The sequence below is a fragment of the Oncorhynchus kisutch genome, linkage group LG26 (assembly GCF_002021735.2).
Source record: "Oncorhynchus kisutch isolate 150728-3 linkage group LG26, Okis_V2, whole genome shotgun sequence".
NCBI lineage: Eukaryota > Metazoa > Chordata > Actinopteri > Salmoniformes > Salmonidae > Oncorhynchus > Oncorhynchus kisutch.
Window position 1 is genome coordinate 51,746,862 of NC_034199.2, and position 22,602 is coordinate 51,769,463.

The window sequence follows — 22,602 nt, forward strand, 5'->3', positions numbered from 1 at the left end:
TCTCATTACCCTCCCTCAAACAGTAAGACTGTAATGCTCTGTTGCAGAGTATGAGAGAGGAACTGTGAAAGGGATTAGATTTACAGACATGGACCAAAAACATTCAGGACTGTTTATTGTTAGGAGAATTTGTCAGTGGTTCGTCACTTCTGAAACAGGAAGATACCTCACCATCTGTACACACTCCACAAGAGGCAGGCGGACAGCCTGGTTTCCTGACAGGCCGATGACACAGGCTGGGGTCTCTGGAGTGGCCTCTAACAGAGCGACGACAGCCTCCACTCCCACCTTACTGCTCTGTGGAATTACAACAGGACAGAACTTAACAAGATGGTGAGTACGCGCCACAGGGGAGGTCCGTAGGCCTTTGGACTCAGAGATATTTTGGAACACCTATAACTGCCATTTCCTGCAATCTAGAGCCTGAAATGATAAAAAATAAAATAAAATAGTATTTCATTTCCTATTTTAAATAATATAGCGGCCAGTCCACAAGCTGGTACAGTGCCACTCTTACATTCTGAACCTTGCATTCACTACGACACCCTCTGACAAACTGCAGCTTCAATATACCCAATATACCCAATCTAAACCGAACAGCACACTACTCCAATCTGAACCGAACACCCCACTACTCCATTCTAAACGGAACACCCCACTACTCCAATCTGAACCGAACACCCCACTACCCCAATCTAAACCGAACAGCCCACTACTCCAATCTAAACCGAACACCCCACTACTCCAATCTAAACGGAACAGCCCACTACTCCAATCTAAACGGAACAGCCCACTACTCCAATCTAAACCGAACAGCCCACTACTCCAATCTAAACGGAACAGCCCACTACTCCAATCTGAACCGAACACCCCACTACTCCACACTACGTCCAGTACAGTAGGGGCCTCCAGTACAGTAGGGGCCTCCAGTACAGTAGGGGCCTCCAGTACAGTAGGGGCCTCCAGTACAGTAGGGGCCTCCAGGGAGAGTATAACAAGTGTTAAGGAGCTCAACTCACCAGCACCCGGTCGAAGGCGGAGGGTGTTCCCCCTCGCTGTACATGACCTAGGACTGTCACCCGGGTGTCATAGCCCAGCCTCTTCACTACCAGCTACACACAGACATGAGACAGAGACAGTCAGAGAATAGACATGGAGAGAGGAGCAGTCAGCCATTCAGTCAGAGAATAGTCATGGAGAGAGGAGCAGTCAGTCAGAGAATAGACATGGAGAGAGGAGCAGTCAGCCATTCAGTCAGAATAGACATGGAGAGAGGAGCAGTCAGCCAGCCAGCCAGCCAGTCAGAGAATAGACATGGAGAGAGGAGCAGTCAGCCATTCAGTCAGAGAATAGACATGAAGAGAGGAGCAGTCAGTCAGAGAATGGACATGGAGAGAGGAGCAGTCAGTCAGTCAGTCAGAGAATGGACATGGAGAGAGGAGCAGTCAGTCAGTCAGAGAATGGACATGGAGAGGAGCAGTCAGTCAGTCAGAGAATGGACATGGAGAGAGGAGCAGTCAGTCAGTCAGAGAATGGACATGGAGAGAGGAGCAGTCAGTCAGAGAATGGACATGGAGAGAGGAGCAGTCAGTCAGTCAGAGAATGGACATGGAGAGAGGAGCAGTCAGTCAGGGAATAGACATGGAGAGAGGAGCAGTCAGTCAGGAAATAGACATGGAGAGAGGAGCAGTCAGCCAGTCAGGGAATAGACATGAAGAGAGGAGCAGTCAGCCAGTCAGTCAGCCAGTCAGGGAATAGACATGGAGAGAGGAGCAGTCAGTCAGGGAATAGACATGGAGAAACGAGGTCAAGTCAGCAAAGGGAACACAGATGTTTATACAGTCATGGGATGCATCCTGTTCTCTTTATAGTGCACTACAAAGGGAACAGGGTCAAATTTGGGACGCATTGTCATGGTCCCACAAAGTATAATAAGTCACTATGTGATTAATACTGATGCAGTTTATCAGGGTTTCCTACAAAGACAGAGGCACACGGAATGAGCTGTTTAAAGACGTACATCCTTGACGTAGTTTGAAGAGATCGGTTCACCAGCTCTGTTGATGGCCCCTTCAGCGATGATTACTATGTTCAGTCTGGAGCCCTTACTGCGACTCTGCACACAAACACATCACACACACACACATCATACTACTATATTACTGACACTCTGCACACACACTACACCAGTGTCTTTCAGTGTATTTGGCTCTTCAGAACAGAATGCAAAAGAACAGAACAGAATAGAGAACAGAATGAAACAGAATATAGAATATAATAGAACAGAATATAGAATATAATAGAACAGAATATAGAAAATAATAGAACAGAATATAGGAGGTAATAAAACAGAATATAGGAGGTAATAAAACAGAATATAGAATATAATAGAACAGAATATAGGAGGTAATAGAACAGAATATAGAATATAATAGAACAGAATATAACAGAACAGAATATAGAATATAATAGAACAGAATATAACAGAACAGAATATAGAATATAATAGAACAGAATATAATAGAACAGAATATAGAATATAATAGAACAGAATATAATAGAAAAGAATATAGAATATAATAGAACAGAATATAACAGAACAGAATATAGAATATAATAGAACAGAATATAATAGAAAAGAATATAGAATATAATAGAACAGAATATAACAGAACAGAATATAGGAGGTAATAGAACAGAATATAGAATATAATAGAACAGAATATAGAATATAACAGAACAGAATATAGAATATAATAGAACAGAATATAGAATATAATAGAACAGAATATAGAATATAATAGAACAGAATATAGAATATAATAGAACAGAATATAGAATATAATAGAACAGAATATAACAGAACAGAATATAGAATATAATAGAACAGAATATAATAGAACAGAATATAGAATATAATAGAACAGAATATAACAGAACAGAATATAGGAGGTAATAGAACAGAATATAGAATATAATAGAACAGAATATAGAATATAACAGAACAGAATATAGAATATAATAGAACAGAATATAGAATATTATAGAACAGAATATAGAATATAATAGAACAGAATATAGAATATAATAGAACAGAATATAGGAGGTAATAGAACAGAATATAGGAGGTAATAGAACAGAATATAGGAGGTAATAGAACAGAATATAGAATATAATAGAACAGAATATAGAATATAATAGAACAGAATATAGAATATAATAGAACAGAATATAGAATATAATAGAACAGAATATAGAATATAATAGAACAGAATATAACAGAACAGAATATAGAATATAACAGAACAGAATATAACAGAAGAGAATATAGAATATAATAGAACAGAATATAAAATATAACAGAACAGAATATAACAGAAGAGAATATAGAATATAATAGAACAGAATATAGAATATAACAGAAGAGAATATAGAATATAATCGAACAGAATATAACAGAACAGAATATAGAATATAACAGAAGAGAATATAGAATGTAATAGAACAGAATATAACAGAACAGAATATAGAATATAACAGAAGAGAATATAGAATATAATCGAACAGAATATAACAGAACAGAATATAGAATATAACAGAAGAGAATATAGAATGTAATAGAACAGAATATAGAATATAATAGAACAGAATATAGAATATAATAGAACAGAATATAGAATATAATAGAACAGAATATAGAATATAATAGAACAGAATATAGAATATAATAGAACAGAATATAGAATATAATAGAACAGAATATAACAGAACAGAATATAGAATATAACAGAACAGAATATAATAGAACAGAATAGAGCAGAACAAAACAGAACATAGAATATAACAATATAGAACACAGCAAATCAGAACTAAATATTGAATAGAACAGAGCATAGAACAGAATATAGAACAGAATAGAACAGAATATAGAACAGAATAGAACAGAATATAGAACAGAATAGAACAGAACAGAGCATAGAACAGAATAGAACAGAGCAGAATAGAACAGAATATAATCTAGAACAGAGCACATAACAGAATATAGAACAGAACAGAGCATAGAACAGAATAGAACAGAGCAGAATAGAACAGAATATAGAACAGAATAGAACAGAGCATAGAACAGAATATAGAACAGAATAGAACAGAACAGAGCATAGAACAGAATAGAACAGAGCAGAATAGAACAGAGCATAGAACAGAGCAGAATAGAACAGAATATAATCTAGAACAGAACACATAACAGAATATAGAACAGAACAGAGCATAGAACAGAATATAGAACAGAATAGAACAGAGCATAGAACAGAGCATAGAACAGAATAGAACAGAGCAGAATAGAACAGAGCATAGAACAGAGCAGAATAGAACAGAGCATAGAACAGAGCAGAATAGAGCAGAATAGAACAGAATATAATCTAGAACAGAACACATAACAGAATATAGAACAGAACAGAGCATAGAACAGAGCATAGAACAGAATAGAACAGAGCATAGAACAGAGCAGAATAGAACAGAATAGAACAGAGCAGAATAGAACAGAATAGAACAGAGCAGAATAGAACAGAATAGAACAGAGCAGAATAGAACAGAGCATAGAACAGAGCATAGAACAGAGCATAGAACAGAGCAGAATAGAACAGAATAGAACAGAGCAGAATAGAACAGAATAGAACAGAGCATAGAACAGAGCATAGAACAGAGCATAGAACAGAGCAGAATAGAGCAGAATAGAACATAATCTAGAACAGAACACATAACAGAATATAGAACAGAACAGAGCATAGAACAGAATAGAACAGAGCAGAATAGAACAGAATAGAACAGAGCAGAATAGAACAGACTAGAACAGAGCAGAATAGAACAGAATAGAACAGAGCAGAATAGAACAGAACAGAGCAGAATAGAACATAATCTAGAACAGAACACAGAATATAATCTAGAACAGAACAGAATATAGAACAGATATAGAATAAAACAAAACAAGACATAGAATAGAACAACTTTGTTGTGATTCCGGCCTTGTGTCTTCTTGGCTATGACGCTACAAGCTTGGCACACCTGTATTTGGGGATTTTCTCCCATTCTTCTCTGCAGATCCTCTCAAGCTCTGTCAGGTTGGATGGTGAGTGTTTCTGCACAGCTATTTTCAGGTCTCTCCAGAGATGTTTGATCGGATTCAAGTCCGGGCTGTGGCTGGGCCACTGAAGGACATTCAGAGACTTGTCCCGAAGCCATTCCTGCGTTGTCTTGGCTGTGTGCTTAGGGTCGTTGTCCTGCCGCTGAAAAACATTCCCACAACATGCTGCTGCCACCACCATGCTTCACTGTAGGGATGGTGCCAGGTTTCCTCCAGACGTGACGCTTGGCATTCAGGCCAAAGAGTTCAATCTTGGTTTCATCAGACCAGAGAATCTTGTTTCTTATGGTCTGAGAGTTCTTTACGTGCCTTTTGGAAACTCCAAGCGGGCTGTCATGTGCATTTTACTTCATCTGATTGGTAAAGTGCTGCAGATACAGTCCTTCTGGAAGGTCCTCCCATCTCCACAGAGGAACTCTGAAGCTCTGTCAGAGTGACCATCAGCTTCTTGGTCACCTCCCTGACAAAGATCCTTCTCCCCCGATTGCTCAGTTTGACCGGGTGGTCAGCTTTAGGAAGAGTCTTGGTGGTTCCAAACTTCTTCCATTTAAGAATGATGGAGGCCAATGTGTTCTTGAGGACCTTCAATGCTGCAAAAATGTTATGGTACCCTTCCCCAGATCTGTGCCTCGACACAATCCTGTCTCGGAGCTTTACGGACAATTCCTTCGACCTCCTTCGGCTTGGTTTTTGCTCTGACATGTACTGTCAACTGTGGGATCTTATATAGATAAGTGTGTGCCTTTCCAAATCATGTCCAATCAACTTATTCTAAAATTGAATTTACAATTATAATAAATAAGGCACATTACAAAATGTGAAAAAAAGTCAAGGGGTCTGAATACTTTCCGAATGCACTGTATAACATAAGATCAAATCAAATGTATTTATAAAGCCCTTCATACATCAGCTGATGTCAAAGTGCTATACAGAAACCCAGACTAAAACCCCAAACAGCAAGTAATGCAGGTGTAGAAGCACGGTGGAGAAGAGGCTAGAATATATACTGAACAGAAATATAAATGAAACAGGCAGCACTGAGAATGCACACGTGAAGGTGGTAAATTAGGTGGCGTCAGACCTTTGTGTCTGTCCTCCCTGACCTGCTGCTTTGTTTAATGTTACCTTTTTACCCCTTTTTAGTGATATCCAAATTGAACTTAGAACTTGGGAGGCCCCTTAGTGCTGCTTTTGACAACATCAATCACCACATTCTTCTGGAGAGAGTGGAAAACCTAATTGGTCTACACGGACAAGTTCTGGCCTGGTTTTGACAGTCAGAAAGATATTAGTTACTCTGGATGGTTTGTCTTCTGACAAATCAATGGTAAGTTTTCGGTGTTTAGGACCACTATTGTTTTCACTATATATTCTACCTCTTTTCGTAAATACAATGTCACTGCTATGCAGACGACACACAGCTATACATTTCGATGAAGAAGTGGTGAATCACCAAAATGCTGGACCCTGACCTCTCTTTTGACAAACACATCAAGAATATTTAAAGGGTAGCTTTTTCCATCTTCGTAAAATTGCTAAAACCATAACTTTTCTGCAAAAAAATGATGCAGAAAAGCTTATCCATGCTTTTGTCACTTCTAGGTTAGATTACCCGGATAAACCACTAAATAAACTTCAGTTAGTGCAAAACACGGCTGCTAGAATCTTGACTAGAACCAAAAAATTTGATCATATTACTCCAGTGCTAGGCTCTCTACACTGGCTTTCTGTTAAGGCTAGGGCTGATTTCAAGGTTTTACTGCTAACCTACAAAGCATTACATGGGCTTGCTCCTACCTGTCTCTCTGATTTGGTCCTGCCGTACATACCTACACGTACGCTACGGTCACAAGACGCAGGCCTCCTAATTGTCCCTAGAATTTCTAAGCAAACAGCTGGAAGCAGGGCTTTCTCCTATAGAGCTCCATTTTTATGGAACGGTCTGCCTACCCATGTCAGAGACGCACTCGGTCTCTACCTTTAAGTCTCTATTGAAGACTCATCTCTTCAGTAGGTCCTATGATTGAGTGTAGTCTAGCCCAGGTGTGTGAAGGTGAATGGCAAGGCACTGGAGTAACTAACCACTCTTGATGACTGCCTGGCCGGTTCCCCTCTTTCTGCTGGGATTCTCTGCCTCTGACCCTATTACAGGGGCTGAGTCACTGGCTTACAGGTGCTCTTCCATGCCGTCCCTAGGAGGGGTGCGTCACGTGAGTGGGTTGAGTCACAGACGTGATCTTCCTGTCCGGTTTGGCGCCCACTCGGGCTCCTGCGGTGGAGGAGATCTTCCTGGGCTAAACTCAGCCTTGTCTCAGGGTAGTAAGTTGGTGGTCTGTTGATATCCAGCAAGTGGTGTGGGAGCTGTGCTTTGGCAAAGTGGGTGGGGTTATATCCTGCCTGGTTGGCCGGAGCCACAGTCCCCCCCCCCCCCCCCCCATCTCAGCCTCCAGTATCTGTGCTGCAATAGTCTATGTGCCGGGGGGCTGGGGTCAGTCTGTCCTATCTGGTGTAATTATGTAGTCTTATCTGGTGTCCTGTGTAAACTTAAATGTGTTCCCTCTCTCTCCCTCCCTCTTTCTCGACCTCTGAATGCTCAGCTATGAAAAGCCAACAGACATTTACTCCTGAGGTGCTGACCTGTTGCAACCTCTATAACCACTGTGACTATTATTATTTGACCATGCTGGTCATCTATGAACGTTTGAACATCTTGGCCATGTTGTTATATTATCCACCGGCACAGCCAGAAGAGGACTGGCCACCCCACATAGCCTGGTTCCTCAGTATAGTATAGAACAGTATAGAACAGTATAGAACAGGATAGAACAGTATAGAACAGTATAGAATAGAACAGGATAGAACAGGATAGAACAGTATAGAACAGTATAGGATAGAACAGTATAGAACAGTATAGAACAGTATAGGATAGAACAGTATAGAACAGTATAGGATAGAACAGGATAGAACAGTATAGGATAGAACAGTATAGAACAGTATAGAACAGTATAGAACAGTATAGAACAGTATAGAACAGGATAGGATAGAACAGTATAGAACAGTATAGAACAGTATAGAACAGGATAGGATAGAACAGTATAGAACAGTATAGAACAGTATAGAACAGGATAGGATAGAACAGTATAGAACAGTATAGAACAGGATAGGATAGAACAGTATAGAACAGTATAGAACAGGATAGGATAGAACAGTATAGAACAGGATAGGATAGAACAGTATAGAACAGAATAGGATAGAACAGGATAGGATAGAACAGTATAGAACAGTATAGGATAGAACAGTATAGAACAGTATAGAACAGAACAGGATAGAACAGTATAGAACAGGATAGAACAGTATAGAACAGGATAGAACAGGATAGAACAGTATAGAACAGGATAGAACAGTATAGAACTAGTCCCAGTCTCACATGCTCCAGGCGGGCACACATGTGGTCCTCCCAGCCCTCTAATGGTGGAGCCTCTGGGATGAAGAGCCAGTCTGCTCCGGAGGCCAGAGCAGACACCAATGCTAGATACCTGTGGAGAGAGAACGTTAATGTAACGGAATGGCCTGTTTTAAAGAGGTTACAGAGGACACAGTCATACATAACAACGACCCTAAAATAACACAACATTAACATGTGGAACTTAACTTACCCACAGTGACGTCCCATGACCTCCAGGACAAAGGCACGCTGGTGGCTGTAAAATAAACTCTTTACTCAGAACTGATTTTAAAAGCAATTTAGTACAAACCACATTAATGTTGTCATTGAATTTAAGAATTGAACTTACACACGCTGCTGCTACTCTGTTTATTATATATCATGATTGTCTCGTCACTTTACTTTCAATGCTGCAGAAATGTTTTTGCTACGCTTTCCCAGATCTGTGCCTCAATACATTCCTGTCTCAGAGCTCTACGGACAATTCCTTTGACCTCTTGGCTTGGTTTTTGCTCTGACATGCACTGTCAACAGTCTATATAAGTTGCACTGTCAACTTATATAGACAGGTGTGTGCCTTTCCAAATCATGTCCAATCAATTGAATTTACCACAGTTGGACTCCAATCTCATTGTAGAAACATCTCAAGGATGATCAATGGAAACAGGATGCACCTGAGCTCAATTTCAAGTCTCATAGCAAAGGGTCTGAATACTTATGTAAATAAGGCATTTGTTTTAACCCCGAGGACAAACCATCCAGGGCTACTTTTTTTTTTAGGTCACTGTTTTCAATTTCATTTTCTATGGGAATCCCTATTCATGAGGAACCTGCTTGCAGTTCCTAGGGCTTCCACTAGATGTCAACAGTCTTTAGAAATTGGTTGATGTTTTTCTTTTGAGAAATGAAGAAGTAGTCCTGTTCTTTCCATGACTCAGATGGACTCAAGTCTTTTGGCATGACCTGCATGTTGTTTTCCCCGTATTGAACACAGTATAACCCGTCTGCAATTTGATCGATTATTTAGGGTACCTAAGGTTGGATTAGGAACGTTGTTTGAAATGTTTGGACCAAGTTTAGATACTTTGTAGGCATGTTGGGCGAGTTGAAACCGCCAAATAAATTGACATTTTTGGGATATAAAGAAGGAATTTATCGAACAAAAGGACCATTTAATCGCATGTCCTCAGATAATCGCATGGTCTGCTTACACAGTAAAGTTTTGACACAGCGGCTGGATTAACAAGCAGTTAAGCTCTATATAGATGTACAACACTTGCATGGTTTGTATTATGAATTTGGCGCACTGCAATTTCACTGGCTGTTGTCAAATCAATCCCGTTAACGGGATTAGAGTGGGAAGGGATCACTACAGATCCCTAAGAGGTTTTAATGCTGTCACTATACACAGCTTTATTAAGTGTGCCTGCATTAGCCACATAGGCCACAGAAAAATGTTGTCACATATTTTAGAATGTAATAATAATTTGAATATCCATGCATTGGAAACGCCTAAAAACACAATTATTCATGAAGTGCTTGCTTTCTATTGGACAGTTTTTGCATGTTTTTATTTTGGGTCGGGCGGGGGTCTATATTATGCCCTGTATGTACAATTATATACATTATAAAACATTGAGGAAAATTACAATGAAGTGCTTGAAAAAGTCCCCAAAAGTCCTTGAATTTATCTTGTCAATGTTGGTATGAACCCTGTGTCGTCCGTCCCACAGTCCTAGACCTGTGTCGTCCGTCCCACAGTCCTAGACCTGTGTCGTCCGTCCCACAGTCCTAGACCTGTGTCGTCCGTCCCACAGTCCTAGACCTGTGTCGTCCGTCCCACAGTCCTAGACCTGTGTCGTCCGTCCCACAGTCCTAGACCTGTGTCGTCCGTCCCACAGTCCTAGACCTGTGTCGTCCGTCCCACAGTCCTAGACCTGTGTCGTCCGTCCCACAGTCCTAGACCTGTGTCGTCCGTCCCACAGTCCTAGACCTGTGTCGTCCGTCCCACAGTCCTAGACCTGTGTCGTCCGTCCCACAGTCCTAGACCTGTGTCGTCCGTCCCACAGTCCTAGACCTGTGTCGTCCGTCCCACAGTCCTAGACCTGTGTCGTCCGTCCCACAGTCCTAGACCTGTGTCGTCCGTCCCACAGTCCTAGACCTGTGTCGTCCGTCCCACAGTCCTAGACCTGTGTCGTCCGTCCCACAGTCCTAGACCTGTGTCGTCCGTCCCACAGTCCTAGACCTGTGTCGTCCGTCCCACAGTCCTAGACCTGTGTCGTCCGTCCCACAGTCCTAGACCTGTGTCGTCCGTCCCACAGTCCTAGACCTGTGTCGTCCGTCCCACAGTCCTAGACCTGTGTCGTCCGTCCCACAGTCCTAGACCTGTGTCGTCCGTCCCACAGTCCTAGACCTGTGTCGTCCGTCCCACAGTCCTAGACCTGTGTCGTCCGTCCCACAGTCCTAGACCTGTGTCGTCCCACAGTCCTAGACCTGTGTCGTCCCACAGTCCTAGACCTGTGTCGTCCCACAGTCCTAGACCTGTGTCGTCCCACAGTCCTAGACCTGTGTCGTCCCACAGTCCTAGACCTGTGTCGTCCCACAGTCCTAGACCTGTGTCGTCCCACAGTCCTAGACCTGTGTCGTCCCACAGTCCTAGACCTGTGTCGTCCCACAGTCCTAGACCTGTGTCGTCCCACAGTCCTAGACCTGTGTCGTCCCACAATCCTAGACCTATGTTGTGGTAAGTCTCTCTGGATAAGAGCGTCTGTTAAGTGACTAACATGTAAACTGATTAAACTGTGTACCTCTGTGCGGTGGTAGTGATGGCGTCCACTATCTCCATGATGCGATGCAGGGCGGAGTCAGCGCCTATGGTCATGTCTGTCCCACAGAAGTCGTTGTCTATAGATCCAACCAACCCTACGATGTTCAGGTGATCATGCTGCTTCGCTAGGGTGTCGGTGATCCGGCCTGCAGGGCACACACACACACACACACACACACACAGTGTAAAAATACTGGATGCCATATCTTAACCCAAAATATGGTGAAATAACTCAGAAAAGCCAAGGATCTATAAAGCATAATGTGTTCATTACAGAATAAGTATTTTATTAAGAGAGAGTGTGTGTGTGTGTGTGTGTGTGTGTGTGTGTGTGTGTGTGTGTGTGTGTGTGTGTGTGTGTGTGTGTACCTTTCTGAACCAGTTCAGCCAGCAGTCCAGTCCACTCGGTCCTGAAGATGTTAGCGCCGGTGAGGCTGCCGTCTCCTCCACACACACACAGATTGGCGATGCCTCTCTTCACCAGGTTAAAGGCTGCTGCCAGGCGACCGTCCCGCGTGGTGAAGACCTTACAGCGAGCACTGCCGATCACCGTGCCACCCTGAGGGAGAGACCGAAGGAGACCACAGTCACAGTCAGTCTCCAGTATCTATGCTCCGGGGATCTAGGGTCAGTCTGTCCTATCTGGTGTAATTCCCTCCCTCTCTCCCTCCCTCCCTCCATTGATGTGATGGTTATACTATATAGTACACTTCAGCAAAGAAAAATGGATGCAGTCAACCTATGGCACACAGAAACAGCAGATTTTCAATCAAAGCGAATTTATTTAGCAGGGCTGAGGTAGCAATAGTTAATATCACAGTTTCACACTAAAAGCCAATTGATGCGTTGTTGTTGGTTTTTGTCTAGCTAGCTAAATTGTATATGTTGCATTTCTTAAAAACAAAAATGTGGAAAATGTGGTCGGAGGGTGTGACGCAATTACGGAGCCTCCAGAGGCCAAATCGAGCTCCGCGCCGCATCGGCGTGAGCCTACCTAATTTTGTAACTATGCGGAACTCTGCATCGATCCGTATTGACATGATTTGTTGACCGTAGGTGGGGAGGAAGATCCTTTATAAACAGAAAGTCACTTCCTTTACAACATCTCTGGTCTGCAACACTTCTGCAGATGCCATATCACTGTAAAAGGTGCACGGCCAATGGAGATGTTGGATTGACTATGCAGCGCTTTTAAATGAAAAACAGCATTCCAGACTAATAGTTAACACCTGCATTGTAATGGAAAGCACCATAGCAATGTATACAACTATGGTAATGGATAGCAGTAGACCCACACATAACATGTACAGGCTATACAACACAACATTCATTGGACAAATCAAATCAAATTTTATTTGTCACATACACATGGTTAGCAGATGTTAATGCGAGTGTAGCGAAATGCTTGTGCTTCTAGTTCCGACAATGCAGTAATAACCAACAAGTAATCTAACTAACAATTCCAAAACTACTGTCTTATACACAGTGTAAGGGGATAAGGAATATGTACATAAGGATATATGCATGAGTGATGGTACAGAGCAGCATAGGCAAGATACAGTAGATGATATCGAGTACAGTATATACATATGAGATGAGTATGTAAACAAAGTGGCATAGTTAAAGTGGCTAGTGATACATGTATTACATAAGGATGCAGTCGATGATATAGAGTACAGTATATACGTGTGCATATGAGATGAATAATATAGGGTAAGTAACATTATATAAAGGTAGCATTGTTTAAAGTGGCTAGTGATATATTTACATCATTTCCTATCAATTCCCATTATTAAAGTGGCTGGAGTTGAGTCAGTGTCATTGTCAGTGTGTTGGCAGCAGCCACTCAATGTTAGTGGTGGCTGTTTAACAGTCTGATGGCCTTGAGATAGAAGCTGTTTTTCAGTCTCTCGGTCCCAGCTTTGATGCAACTGTACTGACCTCGCCTTCTGGATGATAGCGGGGTGAACAGGCAGTGGCTCGGGTGGTTGATGTCCTTGATGATCTTTATGGCCTTCCTGTAACATCGGGTGGTGTAGGTGTCCTGGAGGGCAGGTAGTTTGCCCCCGGTGATGCGTTGTGCAGACCTCACTACCCTCTGGAGAGCCTTAAGGTTGAGGGCGGAGCAGTTGCCGTACCAGGCGGTGATACAGCCCGACAGGATGCTCTCGATTGTGCATCTGTAGAAGTTTGTGAGTGCTTTTGGTGACAAGCCAAATTTCTTCGGCCTCCTGAGGTTGAAGAGGCGCTGCTGCGCCTTCTTCACGATGCTGTCTGTGTGAGTGGACCAATGCAGTTTGTCTGTGATGTGTATGCCGAGGAACTTAAAACTTGCTACCCTCTCCACTACTGTTCCATCGATGTGGATAGGGGGGTGTTCCCTCTGCTGTTTCCTGAAGTCCACAATCATCTCCTTAGTTTTGTTGACGTTGAGTGTGAGGTTATTTTCCTGACACCACACTCCGAGGGCCCTCACCTCCTCCCTGTAGGCCGTCTCGTCGTTGTTGGTAATCAAGCCTACCACTGTTGTGTTGTCCGCAAACTTGATGATTGAGTTGGAGGCGTGCGAGGCCACGCAGTCGTGGGTGAACAGGGAGTACAGGAGAGGGCTCAGAACGCACCCTTGTGGGGCCCCAGTGTTGAGGATCAGCGGGGAGGAGATGTTGTTGCCTACCCTCACCACCTGGGGGCGGCCCGTCAGGAGGTGGTGACCCAGGGTCTCGAGCTTGATGACGAGCTTGGAGGGTACTATGGTGTTGAATGCCGAGCTGTAGTCGATGAACAGCATTCTCACATAGGTATTCCTCTTGTCCAGATGGGTTAGGGCAGTGTGCAGTGTGGTTGAGATTGCATCGTCTGTGGACCTATTTGGGCGGTAAGCAAATTGGAGTGGGTCTAGGGTGTCGGGTAGGGTGGAGGTGATATGGTCCTTGACTAGTCTCTCAAAGCACTTCATGATGACGGATGTGAGTGCTACGGGGTGGTAGTCGTTTAGCTCAGTTACCTTAGCTTTCTTGGGAACAGGAACAATGGTGGCCCTCTTGAAGCATGTGGGAACAGCAGACTGGTATAGGGATTGATTGAATATGTCCGTAAACACACCGGCCAACTGGTCTGCGCATGCTCTGAGGGCGCGGCTGGGGATGCCGTCTGGGCCTGCAGCCTTGCGAGGGTTAACACGTTTAAATGTTTTACTCACCTCGGCTGCAGTGAAGGAGAGACCGCATGTTTTCGTTGCAGGCCGTGTCAGTGGCACTGTATTGTCCTCAAAGCGGGCAAAAAAGTTATTTCGTCTGCCTGGGAGCAAGACATCCTGGTCCGTGACTGGGCTGGGTTTCTTCCTGTAGTCCGTGATTGACTGTAGACCCTGCCACATGCCTCGTGTCTGAGCCGTTGAATTGAGATTCTACTTTGTCTCTGTACTGACGCTTAGCTTGTTTGATAGCCTTGCGGAGGGAATAGCTGCACTGTTTGTATTCGGTCATGTTACCAGACACCTTGCCCTGATTAAAAGCAGTGGTTCGCGCTTTCAGTTCCACACGAATGCTGCCATCAATCCACGGTTTCTGGTTAGGGAATTTCTGGAATGTTTTAATCGTTGCTATGGGAACGACATCTTCAACGCACGTTCTAATGAACTCGCACACCGAATCAGCGTATTCGTCAACATGTGGACTGGGACATGTTTCGTATTGCGTCAGATAACAATATTGGCCAAATGTGCACTGACCTATGGGACTCCCAATCACGGCCGGTTGTGATACAGCCTGGAATCGAACCAGGGTCTGTAGTGACGTCTCTAGCACTGAGATACAGTGCCTTAGACCGCTGTGTCACTCGGGAGCCCATTTAAACATATGTCAGAAGTGGGATACGTCGGAGAGACAGACAGCAAGGTTTAAACAAATCTCCGCTTTTGAAAACAAAATATTAGGCTAAAAGAAATGTGAGATAATGTCAAGACGCTTTTCATAGTGGAGATCTGTTTCAAGTTGTATAAATTGCCTGGCTGGGCTGATGAGACAGTGGATTGCGCAGTCCGATGGAACAGAGTAAATAGGCATTTCAACGTCATAGATTTAGCCGGTGGTAACTTGTGGAATAGAGTCCGACTGGAATGCAGTTTTAACCAATCAGCATTCAGGATCAGAACCCCCTGTTGTATAACATTCAACATTCAACAATACAAACACACACAAAAACCACTGAATTAGACTGCTTTAAAACATTGATAAGAGTATAAAAATGCACTAGAACATAAGATGCTATTTATCTACTGACGAGAGACTGATGATATAGGCTCCAGCACCACACACAGAAAGAACTTACCATCTGCAGAACTAGACCGGCAGGGAGGGAGAGAACAGAGAAGAGATAGTGAGCTCCAACAGTATTGGGACAGTGACAATTTTTATTCTTGTTTTGGCTCTGTACTCCAACACTTTGTATTTGAAATGAAAGGTTAAAGACTGTCAGCTTTAATTTGAGAATATTGTAATCCATGTCAGGTGAACCGTTTAGAAATTAAAGCACTTTTTGTACATAGTCCTCCCCATTTTAGGGAACCAAAAGTATTTGGACAAATCCACAATATGTGTATTAAAGCAGCAAAAAGTGTTTGGTTCCATATTCACACAAACAACAAAATGTGGCGGCACCCATTGTGGCTGGTCATATCACCTGTGCAACTAGAGGTGAAAAAACAACCATAGATCACCTTTAGTCCACACATACAAAGCTCTCCCTCACCTTCTACTTGGCAAATCTGACCATAACTCTATCCTCATGCTTCCTGCAAAAAAAAAAAAACTCAAACAGGAAGTATTAGTGACTTGCTCAATACAGAGGTGTTCCAATGAAGTGGATGCTGAGCTACAGGACTGCTTCGCTAGCAAAGACTGGAATATGTTCCAGGATTCATTCAATATCATTGAGCAGTGTACCACATCAGTCACCGGCTTCATTAAAAAGTGCATTGATGACGTCATGCCCACAGTGAACGTACGTACATATCCCAACCAGAAACTATGGATTACAGGCAAAGTCCGCACTGAGCTAAAGGCTAGAGCTGACACTTTCAAAGAGCTGCTAGCCATCAAGCTAACAAAGATGTTTTTTTGCCGCACTGCTTTGCTTTATCTTGGCCAGGTCGCAGTTGTAAATGAGAACTTGTTCTCAACTAGCCTACCTGGTTAAATAAAGGTGTTCTCAACTGGCCTACCTGGTTAAATAAAGGTGTTCTCAACTAGCCTACCTGGTTAAATAAAGGTGTTCTCAACTGGCCTACCTGGTTAAATAAAGGTGTTCTCAACTAGCCTCCCTGGTTAAATAAAGGTGTTCAACTGGCCTACCTGGTTAAATAAAGGTGTTCTCAACTGGCCTACCTGGTTAAATAAAGGTGTTCTCAACTGGCCTACCTGGTTAAATAAAGGTGTTCTCAACTGGCCTACCTGGTTAAATAAAGGTGTTCTCAACTGGCCTACCTGGTTAAATAAAGGTGTTCTCAACTAGCCTACCTGGTTAAATAAAGGTGTTCTCAACTGGCCTACCTGGTTAAATAAAGGTGTTCTCAACTGGCCTACCTGGTTAAATAAAGGTGTTCTCAACTAGCCTACCTGGTTAAATAAAGGTGTTCTCAACTAGCCTACCTGGTTAAATAAAGGTGTTCTCAACTAGCCTACCTGGTTAAATAAAGGTGTTCTCAACTAGCCTACCTGGTTAAATAAAGGTGTTCTCAACTGGCCTACCTGGTTAAATAAAGGTGTTCTCAACTGGCCTACCTGGTTAAATAAAGGTGTTCTCAACTGGCCTACCTGGTTAAATAAAGATAAGATAGCTGCTTGGAAACAGCAGATTTTCCCAATTTGGGCCTTTTCTCATGGAGGCGAATGCTTCCTGAGTTCTAGGAGTTGTGTTTGCTATGCTATTTCCCGGGACACTGTGGACCAACCGGATTTTCAATGCAACAACGATCTACTTGAGGAGGACTATCGATCGGACTGAGCTTTCTACCCTAAGAAAGCAAATCGCAGCGTTCCACAACTTGCTGGGGAAACCACGGCCACCTACCTCTGAGGATGCCGCGCATTCGTCCTACCCTATTTCCAACCCAGGGGGATTCTCCTTCGGGTTCAGATCTTCAGACCGTATGGTGTCTGAGACTCCGGCACCTTCCTCAGCCAAGATTAAATCTATGGCTGGCTCGGTTCCATCGGGCCACACCTCCCCTCAGTCCTCAAAGGTCTCCACTTGAGACAAAACAAAACATTCAGACCTCCCCAGGCATTTCACCAGCTGTCAGCATCGGTAGCTCTATGGTGAGAAACATCTCGGTTCCTTGGGAAAAACAGCTGTGCTATCCTGGAGCACGAGCACAGGAAAACTATGCTTAACAAGTCATATAATTATTTTTGTGGACTCACTCTGTATGCAATAATAATGTTAAACATGATTGAAACGTGAAATTCAAACACAAAGACCAGGGAGGTTTTCCAATGCCTCGCAAAGAAGGGCACCTATTGGTAGATGGGTAAAACATGAGGCCAATGGTGACTTTAAAACAGTTCCAGGGTTTAATGGCCATAATAGAAAACTGAGGAAGGATCAACAACATGGTAGTTACTCCATTTACATGTCAGTCATTTAGCAGACGCACTTATCCAGAGAGACTTACGGTCTGCTGTCCTAGCTTCAGGGGGGAAGATGGACAGGGACTCTGCTGTCCTAGCTTCAGGGGGGGAAGATGGACAGGGACTCTGCTGTCCTAGCTTCAGGGGGGGAAGATGGACAGGGACTCTGCTGTCCTAGCTTCAGGGGGGGAAGATGGACAGGGACTCTGCTGTCCTAGCTTCAGGGGGGAAGATGGACAGGGACTCTGCTGTCCTAGCTTCAGGGGGGAAGATGGACAGGGACTCTGCTGTCCTAGCTTCAGGGGGGAAGATGGACAGGGACTCTGCTGTCCTAGCTTCAGGGGGGAAGATGGGCAGGGACTCTGCTGTCCTAGCTTCAGGGGGAAGATGGGCAGTGACTCTGCTGTCCTAGTTTCAGGGGGAAGATGGACAGGGACTCTGCTGTCCTAGCTTCAGGGGGGAAGATGGACAGGGACTCTGCTGTCCTAGCTTCAGGAAAAGCTAGCTTCAACATTGGGGTCCCAGGAAAAACAAGATCTTGTACTGGGCTGAGCAGGAGCTGCCCTCTCATAGGGGTGGGAGACCTGAGGTGGCAGAACAGAGTGCTCGGGTTAGGGTGTAGGGTCCCACAATACTAATATGACTGATAGAGTGAAAATGAAGCGTGTACAGAACAAAAATAACAAAAATATTCCTAAACATGCATCCCGTTTGCAACAAGGCACTATACTGCAAAAAAAATGGCTAAGCAATTCATTTTTTTGTCCTGAATACAAAGTGGTATGTTTGGGGCAAATCCAATACAACACATTATTGAGTACTCTCTATATTTTCAAGCATAGTGGTGCAGCATGTTATGGGCATGCTTGTAATTGTTAAGGACTGAGGAGTTTTTCAGGATAAAAAAGAAACTGAATAGAGCTAAGCACATGCAAAATCCTAGAGGAAAACCTGGTTCAGTCTGCTTCCCACCAGACACTGGGAGAGAAATTCACCTTTCAGCAGGACAATAATCTAAAACACAAGGCCAAATCTCCACTGGAGTTGCATACGAAGAAGAGTGAATGTTCCTGAGTGGCAGAGTTACAGTTCAGACCTAAATCTGCTTGAAAATCAATGACCCCAACGTGTCTAGCAATGACAAACAACCAATTTGACAGAGCTTGAAGAATTTTGAAAATAATAATGGGCAAATGTTGCACAATCCTGGCGTGGAAAGCTCTACCCCGAAAGACTCACAGCTGTAAATCGTGGCCAAAGGTGACTCTAACCTGTATTGATTCAGAGGGTTGAATACTTATCTAATCAAGATACAGCACACACACACACAGATTTTATTTTTCATAAATTCATAACAGAATATTTAGTGTGAATCGTTGATAAAAAATGACAAGGAAGTCCATTTAAATCCCACTTTGTAACAACAAAATGTGGAAAAAGTCAAGCAGAGTAAATACCGTCAGAAGGCACTGTAGCCTAAGAAACAAGGCTCAAGAAATCAATAACTTGCTAGTAACAGATAACATTCATAAAGTGACTATCTCTGAAACACACTGAGATAACACCCTTCACGATAGCAATACATGGTTACATCTACAGAAAAGACAGGAATGCCAATGGGGGTGGTGTTGCTGTTTATATTCAGATTCATATTCCCGTAAAGTTTAGAGGAAGCTGTTTTAGTAACATGTCTACAGGTTCTCCTAAAGCCTTGTGGGAAATTGCTTTAGACCACCAAGTGAATATGGATCATGTGTGAAATGCTTGATAATGTATGTGATATCATTAGAGAGGTATATTTTCTGGGTGACCTATATTGACTGGCATTCATTAAGGTGTCCACTCAAGAAAAATATTAAAAATGTAACCAGTGGATGCAACCTGGTTCAGGTTATCATTCAACCTACCAGGGTATTTACAAACAGCATATGAATTAAATAATGTATTGATCACATCTTTACGAATGCTGCAGATTTGCTTTAAAGCAGTATCCATAGGATGTAGTGATCACTATATCGTAGCCATATCTAGGGAAACGAAAGTCCCAAAGGCTGGGCCTAATATAGTGTATAAGAGGTCATACAATAACTTACATAGTGATTCATATGTTGAAGATGTAAATAATATTTTTTGGACTGTGGTGTATAATGGGACACAACCAGACACTGCAATTATACCATTTAAGAAATTGCTTATTCCAGTTACTAATAAGCATTCACACATTAAGAAAATTACTGTAAAAACTTAAATCCATAAAAATGTGTATGGTTGAAAAGGATGAGGCAAAAGCAATGGCAAATAAGTCTGGCAGCAGAGCCAATAGGCTGCATAGCCAATAGGCTGCATAGCCAATAGGCTGCATAGCCAATAGGCTGCATAGCCAATAGGCTGCATAGCCAATAGGCTGCATAGCCAATAGGCTGCAGCTTTTCCGGCTTTCGGGAAAAAAAAGTAAATGAAAGGCGGATTAAAAAAAACTGTTGCAAAAGTCTGGTTCATCCTTGGGAGCAATTTCCAAACGTCTGAAAGTGCCACGTTCATCTGTACAATCAATAGTACGGAAGTATAAACACCATGGGACCACGCAGCCGTCATACCGCTCAGGAAGGAGACTGTCTCCTAGAGATGAACGTACTTTGGTGCGAAAAGTGCCATAATGACCATCGTTATGTTTGGAGGAAAAAGGGGTAGGCTTGCAAGCAGAAGAACACCATCCCAACCGTGAAGCACGGGGGTGGCAGCATCATGTTGTGGGGGTTCTTTGCTGCAAGAGGGACTGGTGCACTTCACAAAATAGATGGCTTCATGAGGTAGGAACATTATGTGGATATATTGAAGCAAGATCTCAAGACATCAGTCAAGAAGTTAAAGCTTGGTCGCAAATGGGTCTTCCAAATGGACAATGACCCCAAGCATACTTCCAAGGTTGTGGCAAAATGGCTTAAGGACAACAAAGTCAAGGTATTGGAGTGGTCATCACAAAGCCCAGACCTCAATCATATAGAATGTTTGTGGGCAGAACTGAAAAAGCGCGTGCGGGAAAGGAGGCCTACAAACCTGACTCAGTTACACCAGCTCTGTCAGGATGAAGGGGCCAAAATTCACCCAACTTATTGTGGGAAGCTTGTGGAAGGCTACCCGAAACGTTTGACCCAAGTTAAACAATTTAAAGTCAATGCAACAGCTCAGCGTTCAACACCAATTACCCAAAAAGATCATCACTAAGCTAAGGACCCTGGGACTAAACACCTCCCTCTGCAACTGGATGCTGAACTTCCTGACGGGCCGCCCCCAGGTGGTAAGAGTAGGTAACAACACATCCGCCACGCTGATCCTCAACACAGGGGCCCCTCAGGGGTGCGTGCTCAGTCCCCTCCTGTACTCCCAGTTCACACATGACTACATTCCATCTCATATTGCTGAAATGAGCAGCAAACCTGGTTTCAAAAACAGATAAAGCAATGCCTCTCCCCTATTGGACCTAGGTAGTTTGTGTGTATGTATTGATATGTAGGCTACCTGTGCCTTATTTTTTCATTTTTAATTGATGTAGTTCTGTCCTTGAACTCCTGTCTATTAAAGTTCTGTATTATGTTTCTTGTTCTGTGTGGACCCCAGGAAGGATTAAGGGTTCCCCAGGAATTCCTATCACTGTGATGCCTTCGACCACTGCGTCCGTGTGTGTTTTAACTATTTAACTGTACTAACAGGCAGCAAAATGTTCAATATCGCTAAAAGAAGAAAACCGCAGGGCAGCTCTCTAGGCCTTCTACTCTTTTCTATTTTGACCAATCACTGGCATTAAACAAAGCATGTGTGTCCATGTATGCTGATGATTCAACCATAACCACATCAGCAACCACAGCTGATGATTTCACTGAAACCCTTAAAGTGTTGCAGTCCGTTTTGGAATGGGTGGCCAGCAATAAACTGGTCCTGAACATCTATAAAACTAAGAGCATTGTATTTGGTACAAATCACTCCCTAAGTTCTAGACTTCAGTTGAATCTGGTAATGAATGGTGTAGCTGTTGAACAAGTTGAGGAGACTAAATTACTTGGCGTTACCTTAGATTGTAAACTGTCATGGTCAAAACATATAGATTTCATGGTTGTAAAGATGGGGAGAGGTCTGGCCGTAATGAAGAGACGCTCTGCTTTTTTGACACCACACTCCACAAAGGAAGTCCTGCAGGCTCTAGTTGTATCTTCTCTTGATTATTATCCAGTCATGTGGTCCAGTTCTGAAGGAAAGACCTAGTTAAGCTGCAGCTGGTCCAGAACAGAGCGACACGTCTTGCTCTTCATTGTAATCAGAGGGCTGATATAAATACTATGCATGCCAGTCTTTCTTGGCTAAGAGTTGAGGCTGACTGCATCACTTAATTTGACCCTCCCCCTTCCCACAGTCCCCAAATCCTGAACAAATTCAAGAAAGCGTACAGTATTATATCGAGCCCGTACTACGTTCCATGTCATATTGCTCAAATAAACAGCAAACCTGGTTTCAAAAAACAGATAAAGCAACACCTCACGGCACAACGTCTCTCCCATGTTGGACC

At 43.1% G+C, this 22,602-nt stretch overlaps 1 protein-coding gene across 1 annotated transcript in view; it reads right to left on the reverse strand.

Annotated features, from left to right (window-relative positions):
• pfkla (phosphofructokinase, liver a) overlaps nucleotides 1–22,602 on the reverse strand; it is a 60,104-nt gene that overhangs the window by 24,988 nt on the left and 12,514 nt on the right. The window contains exons 4-10 of the mRNA XM_020461684.2: nucleotides 11,782–11,971; nucleotides 11,393–11,558; nucleotides 8,797–8,841; nucleotides 8,568–8,676; nucleotides 2,021–2,116; nucleotides 1,020–1,112; nucleotides 172–297 (exon numbers count right to left, since the gene is read on the reverse strand). Coding sequence (XP_020317273.2) covers nucleotides 172–297; nucleotides 1,020–1,112; nucleotides 2,021–2,116; nucleotides 8,568–8,676; nucleotides 8,797–8,841; nucleotides 11,393–11,558; nucleotides 11,782–11,971 — 825 coding nt within the window. The remainder of the gene's footprint in view (nucleotides 1–171; nucleotides 298–1,019; nucleotides 1,113–2,020; nucleotides 2,117–8,567; nucleotides 8,677–8,796; nucleotides 8,842–11,392; nucleotides 11,559–11,781; nucleotides 11,972–22,602) is intronic.